Raw genomic sequence first — 13,959 nt, forward strand, 5'->3', positions numbered from 1 at the left:
TTCAATCCAAAGTAAGTGGAGTGCTAACTTCACTGCAGTGAACTTCCCTAGAACATTTCTAACATACCCTTGTCTCAGGACCTAGAGTTTTCGCTGCATGTGGCAATGCATTTCACTAAGAAAAATGTAATAAGAATAAAAAATAAACAAACCAAAAAAGCCTCACTTTATTCAATTCTCCAGATAAAAAAGATTTCTCCAAAGTTGATGTTCTTGTTCACCATAAAAAAAAGTTCCTCACCTGTCACTCTATTTTCATACACTGCTATATTTTATTTCTTAGCACTCATCACAATGAGGGTTAAAATATCACTTACTACTTTTGATAATGTAGAAATGTTTGCCTACTTTTTTCTAGAAGTTTTCTTTCTTGAGAAAGGCGGTTATACTAAAGAACATGTTTCATCTGTTGATACACCGAGAATTTACCAAAACATCTTAAGAGAAGAAAAAGCATATTAAGATAAGGTATTTGTCATTGAATGTCTACAAAAGTTTTTATTTCTTACTTTTTCACCACCCTACCACTTTATTTAATAATAACAAAAAAAATAGAGGTGAAGACTTAGCTTTTAGAGTAAACCTTTAAAATTCATTTGTTTCCATTTTGTACTGGCTTAAAGAAAAAGTCTGAATGGGTAACTGAATGGAAAGTAGCAATCCTGTATTCCCCAGGCGAGGTACTTGAATTCCTCCAGGAGGGGGTAAGACATTCTGTTCATTGTAAAGCATTGGGTACATATATCACTCCCATTATGCTTAATAGAAATTTAGTTCCTTAGCAACATATTTTGTTTATGTCAAGTTTGATATTTTGTTTCTACTTTGCTCTCAACTCAGAATGGAAGCACTGAACAAGACATTGAGAAAGGATTAATCACTTAAAAAATGGTTCCAGTCAGAGACCAAAGGGATGTTTTCCAGAAGGGAGGAAATAGATAATATTATGATGAGTTTACACTGTAAGAGATGATTACTAGAATTAGTGGAGTGATCACATTGTAAGGTATAAAATGTCAAATAATTATCTTGTACACTTGAAACTAAAATAACCAATATAAGATTATATAAAAACTATATTTAATAAAAAGTCAAAGAAAGTTATTAAAGATTTGACTACAACTCTGAATATATAAAATAAAAATAAATAAAAAACCTCCTTTCGCCTTCTCTTAGTTTATAAATAATATGAGTATCAAAAATGAGAAATGCTGCAGATAATTAGGACTGTCTTTAATGTTTCCCTATGTCAAGGATCACTTGAGTCAATTCAGTAGAAGATATAGAGGTGCTATAATAGTTATAAATGGAATTATTTTCTGTTCCTCAATTCTCAAATATGTCTTAATTAAAGGTGTTTTAATGCTGGTATATAATTGTTGATTTTTAAATTTCAAATTCAAATTACTTACACCTTCAAAAGTTCAATAAGCCTTTGAACCTTTTAGCTTTGCTATTGATATCTTCATCATGAAATTAAAGCTTCTGTAGTAAGCAGAAGAGCTCATGTAAGCAGTGTCATCTTTTCTTTTGGTGTACAAATCAATGAAATTATTATGATGACTTTTAGTTCAATGATCTAACTACTGGGAATGGACATAGCTTTTAAAATAAATAGTTAAACTATCTATCGTTTGCACCAGTTATACTGTAGCCTAACATTTTGGTTATAATGGTTAAATTATTCTCAATGACATCACGTACTCACAAAATCATTATTAAGTAATGCCAAATTCCAAAAAGAAAATGTGGTACAGCAAATAAATTCTATGACCATGAGCTCTGTACAGTAAAGATGCTAGAGTCATGCTGTCTTATTTTCCAGGTGCATATGTCCTCCAGGTCAAGGCCACAGATGCAGATGACCCGACCTATGGAAACAGTGCTAGAGTTGTTTACAGCATTCTTCAGGGACAACCTTATTTCTCTATTGATCCTAAGACAGGTAAATTTCTTATTAGAGACAACACTATCACCATAGCTTCAAATATTTCAACTTAAATGAAATCTTGGCATATGAAGTCACCTATTCTAATACCACAATAAAGTTTCTGTGCACTGCAGTTAAGCAAAGGAAGAGAGGACATTACTTTGCTGCTGTAGAACTTTTTTTCCTTTGCATTGAATTTTTTGTAAATATAAATCTTTTCACATCTATGTGTTAACTCCAAATTTGTTAGTTAGAATTCTCTGTGTAATTTAGTTTAAATCTTCCAAAGTCTTGGCATATTTGTTTAACCCTTCTGTTTAAAATAGCTTTTTTTTCAGATATAATTGGTTGGGTTCAATTATGTTCAGTTTTGGGCTTTATCAATATGTGGTAAGATCATGGAGCTTGTATAGGTTTCTTTGGCAAGGGTTTGGATTTAGATTGATACAGTTTTATGTTTCTAGTAGGGACAAGGAGAGGGTTGACAGACTGGAAACACCAAGACCACTAAATCTTCTGGTCTATGTTTTTAAAGGTGGTCTCATTTTTAAGTCAAGCTCTTTAAATTACAGTTTCAAAGACAAATATATAAGCATCTTTGGGAAAATTAGAAAGGGCAGGAAGATACACAGGAAGATTTTGTATCCCCTTTTTTATTTTTATATTTAGATAATAAAATTTAACAGGGTGATATTGGTCAACAAGAGTACACAGATTTAGAGAAAACATCTCCACATCATTTGGACAGTTGATTATGCTGTATACCCAACATCCAAAGTCAAATCATCTTCTGTCACCTTATATTTTGTTTCTTTTTAAGCACCTCCCCCTCCTCACCCCCCCTTCCCTTCCCCTCCCCCTGGTAAACACTGCACTCCTGTCTATGTCCATGAGTCTTAATTTTGTGTCCCACCTATGTATGGAATCATACAGTTCTTAGCTTTTTCTGATTTACTTATTTCTGTATTCTCTTTTAAACAAAATGAGGTCTCATGTTTTGAGAAACTCTGGTTTTGCATGCTGGATAGTTTTAAAGGGGCTCAATTCATTCTGACCAGAGATCAGGGTGGGTGTTCCATGTCACAGTTAAAATAGAAATTCCCCATGGCAGTTATTTTATCCTCACTTTTATAGTGTATTATAATATATTGCATATTGAATTCAATACTCCTTATTCCTACACAGCTTAAAATAATGTAAGAATTGTTAGTGTAGTGCTCAAATATGGTACTTTTTAATTTTTTTAAATAAATCTGTATAGAGCTATATGAATTTGAGTTCCAGACACTAACATGCAAATGGGCTAAACATTTAAAATTTTATACTTTCTGAAAGTACCAAAGCCTTGAAGAAGGGAACATTAGTGCTGAAGAGAATCCAAGATGTTCTAAGACAAAGAAGCTCTTTCATTTGGAAATAGGGTCAGAGAAAAAAAAACCATTGTGTCATGTTAAGAGTTAAGATGGGAGAAGTTATACTTGCAACATAAGTTATTTTCAAGAAGTATGACACTGAAGATAAGATGTTTGTCATAACTGATTATAAGGAAGTTTTGTGGTGGTTGTTGAACTGTGGGAAAGCCATATATACTTTTAGAAAAAAGGAAAATATTATTGAGGAAAGAATGGGAGATGTTGCTCATGAAGTTTATGATGTACAAAGTTCCAAAAAATTTAAGAAGGTTTGGGCAATAGGAGAAATGTATAGACAAACAATAAAGGCAAGATAGCTAAAATATTACACATTCTTTTATCAAGTGGAAGCATAATGGGCTATTTTTTATATAATTACCTATATTTTCCAAAAGTAACTAATGGATAATAAATAGGAATAGAAGTATAAATGATATGTGTCTTTTAGATGTCTTCAGCCTCTCAGAAACACTTTGCACATACAGAAGAGATGGAAGAAAGAGAAAGGAGGTGTGTAGAGATTGGTAAAGAGGGAAGTTCAGCATTAGATACAGTTATTGGCTTGCAGTGCTTTACCCTATAGACTAGGTGAGTTTGTGTACTAAGACTAAATGTGGGAACAGAAAGATGAAGGATTTAATATTGGTAAAACAACTATAGTTGGAGCCAATACCTATCTTAAAAGAAAAGCAAGATAAAATCCTACTAGATGAACTTAAGCAGAAAGATTGAGTAAAGAATATAATTTCTATAGTCAAATTAATACAAGACAGAAAACTATTATGTGAATCTGAACACTGTTCTCCCCTCACTTTACATGTTAATTATCAACCTTATATGAATTCTAATGCTTTTCGAAAGCATTATTTTACAGAGGTGTATTATATACATAATATAATTTTTATCATTGTTTATTTATATTTTTATATAATGCTTATTACTTAGACTAAAGGTGAAACATTTCTGGCATAAACTATGGAATAGATTTTTTGAAGCATTGATTTCCGCTGGAGACAGAAGTCTTGACACTAACGATATCTCAGACCACTAGACAGGAAAAGAGTGGATGATGAAACACTTCATTAATAGAATGATAACTAGTTTTTCATGCACAGAAACCATTAAGAAGAGTTCTTGTCAAATTTATCACCTTGTGGTTAATAAGAGTAAATAAAAAAAATCAAAGATAATTGCAATTTCTCAGAAATGGTCTCATTTGTTCCAGTCATATAACTTCCTTTTATGATTCCTTTTGCTATTATTAAATAAAATGCATGAAAAGCTAATATTATCTAAAAATTTCCACATTTGAGTATAAAATGCAGTTAAAACAATGTTTAAAGAAAGAATCTCATCAAAACTTCTGGTCCCAAGATATTTATGAAAAGATAAAATATAACTATTTTTCATTTGAAATAAGATTTTTTTTTGATACTGATATTTGACAAAAGTTCCTAGCATCTCAATTTAAGTCATTATAGCAAGCTTATATGGAAACAAACAAATTGACAAATATGAAATATGCCCAGAAAAAATAATTTTTGTTAAAATTGGCAAATTTGGCAATTATTTGGTTTAACTCTAAAATAATTTAAAAGCATTAGAATTCAAACACATTCATGTATATACCACAAATAATCATTAAATGATATTTTAAAAACTCACAAATATAGGTAAATCTATAAAACATTAAAAAATGTGTATACTTATAATTAATGTTTATAAAGTATTATATATTTGTTATGTTATCATGTTATACTATGACATTATATACATTTTTACACTTAAAAATTAATTTAAAAAAACATTCATAATCTATAAAACATCAAACAATAGACATTGTAATATTTACCTAGTACATAAAATTAGGATGCTAAATGTCTGCATATAATTATTTCATTGAAAAAACAAACATTGCTATAAATGATTTTCTCCATGCCTTAACTTACATTTAAAATTATTTAAATTTTTCCCTAAATGATTTAGAAAACTAGTCTGAGTTGGGTATGAAGTATACTGCTATTAAGTATATCTTGGGTGATATGTTGCAGTTACTAAATAATCTGAGAATTGAGAGAGCATTATAATATTTATTTCAACATAATTCTTTAAATCTATGAACTTTAAAATTTTTATTGTAGTAAAATATACATAATAAAATTACCATTTTAGCCATTTTAAATGTACAATTCAATGGCATTAAGTTCATTTACTTTGTTGTGCAACCATTATTGCCATCTATCTCTAAAACTTTTTTTTTATAATATCATGTTTATAAAAATGTGTATTTATAAGTGTTATTTTATGTATTTAAACAAGATTTATAGAATTCATATCGAAACAGGTGAGAATGGAGTTGCCTGCATAAGCTATCTTTCTGCTCTTCCTTTATTCACTATGATATTTCATGCTCTGAGATCCTGTCCTAGCTTCTATTCAGGAAATCTGATAAAAGTTGTTGAGAAATCTGACACTTTTACAAGATTTTTGCTTTTTAAGTTTGACTAGCACCTTTTATTCAGAGACCTCCTGCCATATCCTATCTAATAGTTATTTCTTCAGGATTTAAAAAAGGTATTGGTGTTTTGAAGGTCTATATTAAAATTAAAGCATTGATCAGACTTTATACTGAGCTGTATTTTATTGCATTATATAAATACTTAATGTTTTATACTAGTTTGAAAATGCTTTTGATATTAACTCAGAATTAAGTCATAAAATTCAGACATTTTTGTTGGTGCTGGCAAGAGAGTGAGAACTTTTAAAAAAAAAAATTATTGAGGGTCAGGGAGGCAGAGAAACAGACTGCTGTATGCACACCGACTGGGATCCACCCAGCAAGGTCGCTATTTATGAGGCCATTGCTCCATTGCTCCATTGCTCAGCAACTGAGCTATTTTAGCACGTGAGGCAGAGACCATGGAGCCATCCTCAGTGCCAGGGGTCAACTTGCTCATTTGAGCCATGGTTGTAAAAGTGGGGTAGAGAGAGAAAGAGAGAGAAGTGAAAGGGAGAGGGATGGAGAATCAAATGGTCACATTTCCTCTGTGTCCTGACCCAGAATCAAACCCTAAACTTCCACACATCGAGTCAACATTCTACCACTGAGCAAACCTACCAGAGCTGAACTTCTTTTTTTCAAAGGCAAAGAAATGAATGTTTGCCCTCTGAAAGTAGTCACTATTTTAATTGGGGGGGGGACATTAAGACAAGTACTGATATGAAGTTATTAAGAACAAGGAAACAATAGGTGCTAATAAAATTGGGAAGGAAATGTATTAGGCAAATAGACAAGTATTAAGGTTAACAGTTGCATACCTAAAAACTACATGGCTGAAAACAATGGTTTTCTTCTTTCTGCATTGGCACAGTCTGTGACAACTCTGTGTGAATGCCATTTGCCTTATTTTAAAAAGCATGGGGCCCTGGCCGGTTGGCTCAGTGATAAGCATTGGCCTGGCATGCAGGAGTCCCAGGTTCGATTCCCGGCCAGGGCACACAGGAGAAGCGCCCATCTGCTTCTCCACCCCTCCACCCCTCCCCTTGTCCTTCCTCTCTGTCTCTCTCTTCCCCTCCCGCAGCCAAGGCTCCATTGGAGCAAAGTTGGCCCGGGTGCTGAAGATGCCTCCATGGCCTCTGCCTCAGGTGCTAGAATGGCTCTGGTTGCAACAGAGCAATACCCCAGATGGGCAGAGCATCGCCCCCTGATGGGCATGCCGGGTGGATCCCGGTCAGGTGCATGCGGGAGTCTGTCTGACTGCCTCCCCATTTCCAACTTCAGAAAAATACAAAAAGAAAAAAAAAAAGCATGGAATGCACATATCATCAGATAGAGCAAAGAATATTTAACCTTGAAAGGAAAATACTCATGGGGGATGTAATACATGCATTTGGGAAGTTGAAAAACTGCCAGTACAACACAAGCTAGCTGTATTCCTTGCTGCTTGAGAAGAAAATGGCTATCAATGGCTGGAATGAATTCCACAAAGAAATAATTTTATTTTATATATAAAAAGATGTTAATATTGTCCATGAATTAAAGGATTACTTAATGAAATTATGTGCTCTAAATTACCAGAAATGCTAAAGCAGATGATGAGAAATGAGCTAGTGTTTCATGTTGTTGCTAATGACAGGATTTTCTTTAGTCTCAGGACTGAATAATATACCACTGTATGTATCCAGTCTTCTTTGTCCAGTCATCTGCTGATGAATACTTAAGGTGATTCTATATTTTGGCTATTGTGAACAATTTTTATTTCTTCTGGATACATGTCCAGAAGGAGTATGGCAGGATCATAAGGTAGTTATAACTTTAGTTTTATTGCATATAGTATTTTGCATAGTGGATGCACCAATTCACACTCCAACCAAGAGTGTGTACAAGGAAGGGTTCCTTATTCTCTGTTTCCTTCCAATACTTATTATCTCTTGCCTTTATGATGACAGCCATTCTTAGAGGTGTGAGTTGATACCTTATTGTTGTTTGGTCTTCATTTCCTTGATGACTATTGATGTCCAACACTTTTCATGCACCTGTTGGCCATTTGTATATCTTCTTTAAAAAATATATTATTCAGTTCCTCTGCCCATTTTTAACAGATTATTTTTGTTATTGAGTTGTGTGCATCTTTATATTTTGGATATTAATCTCTTGTCAAATGTATATATTGAAAATATTTTCTCCTATTCCACATTGCCTTTTAATTTTATTGATTGATTCTTTTGCTGTGCAGAAAATTTTTAGTTTGACATAGTCTCATTTACTCATTTTCAAGATGCTTCAAAGAGGGTGTATTTATCTTTAAATGGCACTGTGTGAGTTCTTTGCTCTGCTGTGGTCCTATTTATCTCTCCCTTCACCATAGCTGTGTGCTGCAGGCACCTCTGCTCTTCCTGGATGCTTTGAAGGGCTGTACTCCCCTGCTCCACCCCGCTGGGAACAGCTCTCCCTGTGTTCTTTCCAGGTCTCTGAGATTGCAGCTCTAAAACCTTTCCTGAGAGTATTGTTCTGCCACCCCCTTCAATGGCACTTGATTTCTTTTTCCTCATAACAGTAATGACCATCTGAAATTAGTTTAGTTATTTAAGTACTTCTTTATGGCCTCCTCACCATTCAATATGAACACATAGCCTTTAGATGTACATTCTACAAAAAAATAATCTTCTACAGATACTGTATTAATTATTGTCCCAGATAGGTAGTTTGAGATCTGTTTAATAAGAAGGCTCTTTATTAAAATGTGAGCAGGCTATAGGGAAACCATGGGGACAGGGAAGAATGTGGAAAAGGAATACAAGTGACTACAGTTGCCACATTAGGGATCAGGGATGAGAAAGGCCTGGGGACACATTCATCTGTGTGGTGAGGGACCACAACAGGAGATGTGGGGTGATCCATGGAAGAAAGAAGCCAATCTCATTCTTTGTATAGCATCTAATCTCTGCCAATGGCTAAAGTCAACCAAGAGCCAGAGCAGAGAGAAGTCTAGAAGAAGGTATAAAGTGGATCTGAAGGAGCAATTGGAAGAGTCTTCACTATTATACCCTCAAAGTTAGTAACAGTATCTGATCAAAACATATTTAATACAAATGTTGACTGAATGTAGTGTCCCATGTCTCAGTCCTACAATTCACCCTCATTTCAAGAAATAGCTCATATAAAACCATATCCTTGAATTCATATGTACTACTTTTATATATAGTATTGAATTTTTTATCACACATTGTTATCAATGTATTTAACACATTTTTACAAAAGAAACTGAGATCTACCAAAATTAAGGGTCTTGCATACAACATGACAACAATTGCAGAAGGAGAACTTATCTTTGGGAGACTAGCATCTCTTGATATATTAAGATTATAATTCTCTCAATCATATGTTTTCTTTGGCATAAATAAAATCTATTTTTCATATTCTTGTTTTTACTCTAATTATCTCTATTATATTTGTTGGAAAGTTCATCATGTTTAACACACTTAAATCATACAAGTCAACGTATACTTGTCTACTCTTTTTTTCCAATAAGTTATTTTACAAGTATGTACAAAGTTTATGGTATCACTCCCATGAAGTATTTATACTGTTGAAAAAAATGCAGTTTTTGTTTGTTTGTTTGTTTGGCTTCAGCTATTATCTTATAAGAGTTTTGCTATGTCTTTATATACAAATACTAAAAAATAGAATTAGGCACATGAAATGAAATTTAAGATCTGAAATAACAAAATGTAACATTTCCTTCTGCTGGTTACATTCTACTAACACTTAATAAGCTCAGTACTTGGCAAAGTGGATGTGAAGGTGATTGTTGCTCAGGACCATGAAGTGTACTTTTGTTTGTGTGGTTTTATATGTTTGGCAGTTAATAAACAATGCATACCCATTAGAAGAGTAACTTCTTCAAAAGTAGGTTTTTTTCTCCTGAGGCTTATTTAATAGAACACATGTTTAAAGATTCTCTTGTAACACTGAATTTTGCCTAATTCCCCAAATTCAACTCTAAAAAAATTAAATACTGCAAATGCCTTGTGTATTTTTGGGGGATGGGAGTTTTAGGTGGAAACTGTAGTGGAAAGGCAGAAGTACATCATGCTTGTCATTGATTTTCCCTAAAGCTACGTGCATGGCCCTGTTTGCTCTCTAAACTCTAACACAGTGGTCCCCAACCCCCCGGGCCATGGACCAGTACCAGTCCGTGGGCCATTTGGTACCGGTCCAAAGAGAAAGAATAAATAACTTACCTTATTTCCGTTTTATTTATATTTAAGTCTTAACGATGTTTTATTTTTTAAAAATGACCAGATTCCCTCTGTTACAACCGTCTAAGACTCACTCTTGACACTTGTCTCATAAGTTTGACAATTATATTTAAAAATACCACAGTTTTTACGATGGTTGCATAATTTTATTTTGTGCATTATCCATCCCACCCTAAAAGCCGGTCCGTGAAAATATTTTCTGACATTAAACTGGTCCATGGCACAAAAAAGGTTGGGAACCACTGCTCTCACACATCTTCTATGAACAGTATTACACTAGAAGGGGGGCTGGGAGACACAGGTCACCGGAGAGACTCAGACAGAGCAGGAGGACAGGGCATTTTCAAGTCAAGATGGCAATTGTAAAATATCACAAGAAAAACAATCTACTTGTAAAGAAGTCTGATAACGCCTATTTGCTTTCTTTGCATAGCAGCTTAAAATATGTATAAGTATAAAGTTTATGTATAACGCATTTATACATTTTCATATTGGAAATATTCATATTAGAAATGAATTGAGTAAAAATTTTTATATATACCTTTTTCATATGAGATTTTTTTTTTTTTTTTTTGTATTTTTCTGAAGCTGGAAACGGGGAGAGACAGTCAGACAGACTCCTGCATGCGCCCGACCGGGATCCACCCGGCACGCCCACCAGGGGGCGACGCTCTGCCACCAAGGGGTGATGCTCTGCCCCTCCGGGGCTTCGCTCTATCGTGACCAGAGCCACTCTAGCAACTGGGGCAGAGGCCAAGGAGCCATCCCCAGGCCCCGGGCCGTCTTTTGCTCCAAGGGAGCCTTAGCTGAGGAAGGGGAAGAGAGAGACAGAGAGGAAGGAGAGGGGAAGGGGTGGAGAAGCAGATGGGTGCTTCTCCTGTGTGCCCTGGGCGGGAATCGAACCCAGGACCCCTTGCACGCCAGGCCGACACTCTACCACTGAGCCAAACGGCCAGGGCTCATATGAGATTTGATTTGAGTAAATATAGATTTTTGTCAAGAACAGGACAATGAAATATGCATATGAATTAAATCTAGCCATTTATATAGAAAATACAATAATTGTAAGGCAGGTAGAAGTCATAGAGCTGAAGGCATGTAGGACCCTGCCATTGATATGCAGAGGTGAAGAGACATGGGAATGAAACATTAAGAATCTGAACTGAAGAAAGGAGAGCAGATTGAAATATAAGGTGTCAGTGCCAATCCATAAATAAAGTAGCAGTCGCAAAAATGGAGCTCGCCTTCTTCCAACTAGTTCCTGCTACGGGTTAGAACAAATCATAGATTTTAGTTAAATCTGAACTAAAAACTGAACAGCGTTTGGTAAATTGATAGTAGAAATAATAGATAAAATGGGATTAATATTCACTTTATGATTTGGATATTGTACTTTGTGTCTGACAGTTGATACTATCATTGTTATTTAAATGTGCTACTTTTTTTTAAAGAAACAACTCTAAAAAGCACATGAGTTTAAGACAAATCCTCTGAAATTTTTTGGTAAAACCATTGGCTGTAGATTAGAATCTGGTATAAAATTTATTTATAATTTTACTTGCAACAAATCCAGAAGGTCTTAGTTATTTAAATATGAATAAATATCAATATAAATTAGTTCTACAGTTGAACACAGTGCTGAAAATAAATAGGATAGGTAAATATATATATATATATACTATATGATTCATAATTGTAAATTTAATTATCTATGGATTCAGTTATTTATTCAGCCAATCTTTCAATTAGGCCATTGGTCTGACTAAATCCCTTTTGAATTGTAACCCTGTTCTGATGGTGAAATACTCTGGTGAGAAGAGAGAAAAGGTCCTTGCAATGACAAAGTTTAATAGGATATAAGTAAAAATTTATAACTAAATAATTAAAAGGAATCTTGAAGGACAAAAGAAAATATACAAAGAAAATACGTAATGTTTAAAACAGCAAAATAATATATTTATCTTAATTATGAATGAAGAAGCAAATGACAGTTTTTAGAAACTTCTCATTCAGTGTAACACTTAATATTGTTATTATATAAATATTTAATCCATATTCTTTAACATTTTCTTTTGCTTTGAAAGATAGGACCATTCTGTATAAATCATAACTGACCTGATTGACTTAATAGATGATGACCATCTTTTAAAGTTGATACCTTGTTCTTAAACTAAATTCCACCATGCTATGTGTTTTATTATATGGCTGTTACAATATGATTAATTATGTCCTAACCATATTTTGGGTGTTTCACTTTTTAAAAGATACATAGCTTTTGTTGTTGTGATTTTGCTAGTAAACTAGGTAGAATCATTGTCTTATTGCGAACAATTTTATTTTAGAAAATACAACATTTGTGATATTTATCTTTGTTATTTTTTTTCCCCCTTAAGGTATTATTAGAACAGCTCTGCCAAACATGGACAGGGAAGTCAAAGAACAGTACCAGGTCCTCATCCAAGCAAAGGATATGGGAGGACAACTGGGAGGGTTAGCTGGGACGACCATTGTCAACATCACCCTCACTGATGTCAACGACAATCCACCTCGTTTCCCCAAAAGTATGTTCTTTCCTATTAAGTCTAAATTAGTGCAGCTTTTAAAAATTATTTTCTTATATTACATTGATGCAACAGAAATTTCAATATTTATCCAGATATTATATTTGTAGTCTTTAAGAAATTGATGATAATGGGTAAAAATTAAATGACTTCAGAATTTCAAGTTTTTCATTAGACTCATGAATAATGTGACTAAGGTAATAGAAAATAATAAATATAAGTGAGTCAGAAGTCTCATGCTATTGATGTTTGTCAAAGTAAAGTATTCACAGTAGATTGGGATAATGCTCTAATTTATTATATATTAATTGAAAAAGATACACATGAAAATTGCCATGTAATTTAAGACACATTTATATTTATGACACCATATTATTTGCTATTTATATCATTTAATTACTGCCTTCTTATTAGCGATTATGTATTTTGAGTCATTTTCATATACTTTTGTGTATCAGACGATTTTAAAATGATGCTATTTGTATTACTTTAGTTCTATTTTATTTTAGTTTTGCAATAGGTAAACATTGCTACAGCTTCTATGATAATAGCACGATTCATATCTGTATCTTCTTTATAGCTCAGTTTCTTATTGAAAATGAATACTTCTGACTTGTGTTTTGTCTAATTTTCTCTTGCAGTAATACATTTAACATCAATTGGTACCTATTTGATTTCTGGTACATTTTCAAGGATTAGTTCAGTGTTCCTAGAACTTAGAATACAGAAATAAAATGTTTCTATTGCTGGTTAAATGAAGAACTTGAGTAAATCACTAGGTACTCATTTACATAAATAGTTTAAAAAAACACAAAATGCTATTTTCCTTCTGACTCCAGAGAGTTTCAGTTCATGTAATAAAGTTATATAATTCTGAGAATATTTAACTAAATAGACTTTTACTCCTTTAGCTATATGGTTCTCCATATTTTACTACTTTGTTATTTTTTCTTAAATTCATTATTCATTTTTAATGAAATAATTTTACTCAGTAATCAGAACTTTGAATTGCCAATGTTAAGTGTGGCAATTAGAAATCAACATACTTTATCAAATAGAATGTATATGGAAGTGGCTAGGATATTATTTGTTATGATTAATAACACAGAGAGTATTAGAGCAACACTTTTCCTTACTTTGGTATTATGAGAAACAGGGAAAATATTAATAAATATTAAAGGGAAGAAAGAAACACGCATTTGACTCTCTAGCACAAGACAATAATAAAAACTGTGTTTCCAACCCAGAAAACAGTTTTGTTTTCTTTCTACTACATTTGTGTTACAAGCTGTAA

General features: G+C 33.2%; 1 protein-coding gene across 4 annotated transcripts in view; it reads left to right on the forward strand.

Annotated features, from left to right (window-relative positions):
* CDH12 (cadherin 12) overlaps positions 1 to 13,959 on the forward strand; it is a 979,368-nt gene that overhangs the window by 889,046 nt on the left and 76,363 nt on the right. For 3 of the 4 annotated variants that reach the window (XM_066374045.1, XM_066374064.1, XM_066374054.1), the window contains exons 6-7: positions 1,826 to 1,945; positions 12,498 to 12,665. In XM_066374045.1, the coding sequence (XP_066230142.1) occupies positions 1,826 to 1,945; positions 12,498 to 12,665 (288 nt within the window). The remainder of the gene's footprint in view (positions 1 to 1,825; positions 1,946 to 12,497; positions 12,666 to 13,959) is intronic. The other variant, XM_066374074.1, reaches the window with a different exon arrangement.

The sequence above is a fragment of the Saccopteryx leptura genome, chromosome 1 (assembly GCF_036850995.1).
Source record: "Saccopteryx leptura isolate mSacLep1 chromosome 1, mSacLep1_pri_phased_curated, whole genome shotgun sequence".
Lineage (NCBI taxonomy): Eukaryota > Metazoa > Chordata > Mammalia > Chiroptera > Emballonuridae > Saccopteryx > Saccopteryx leptura.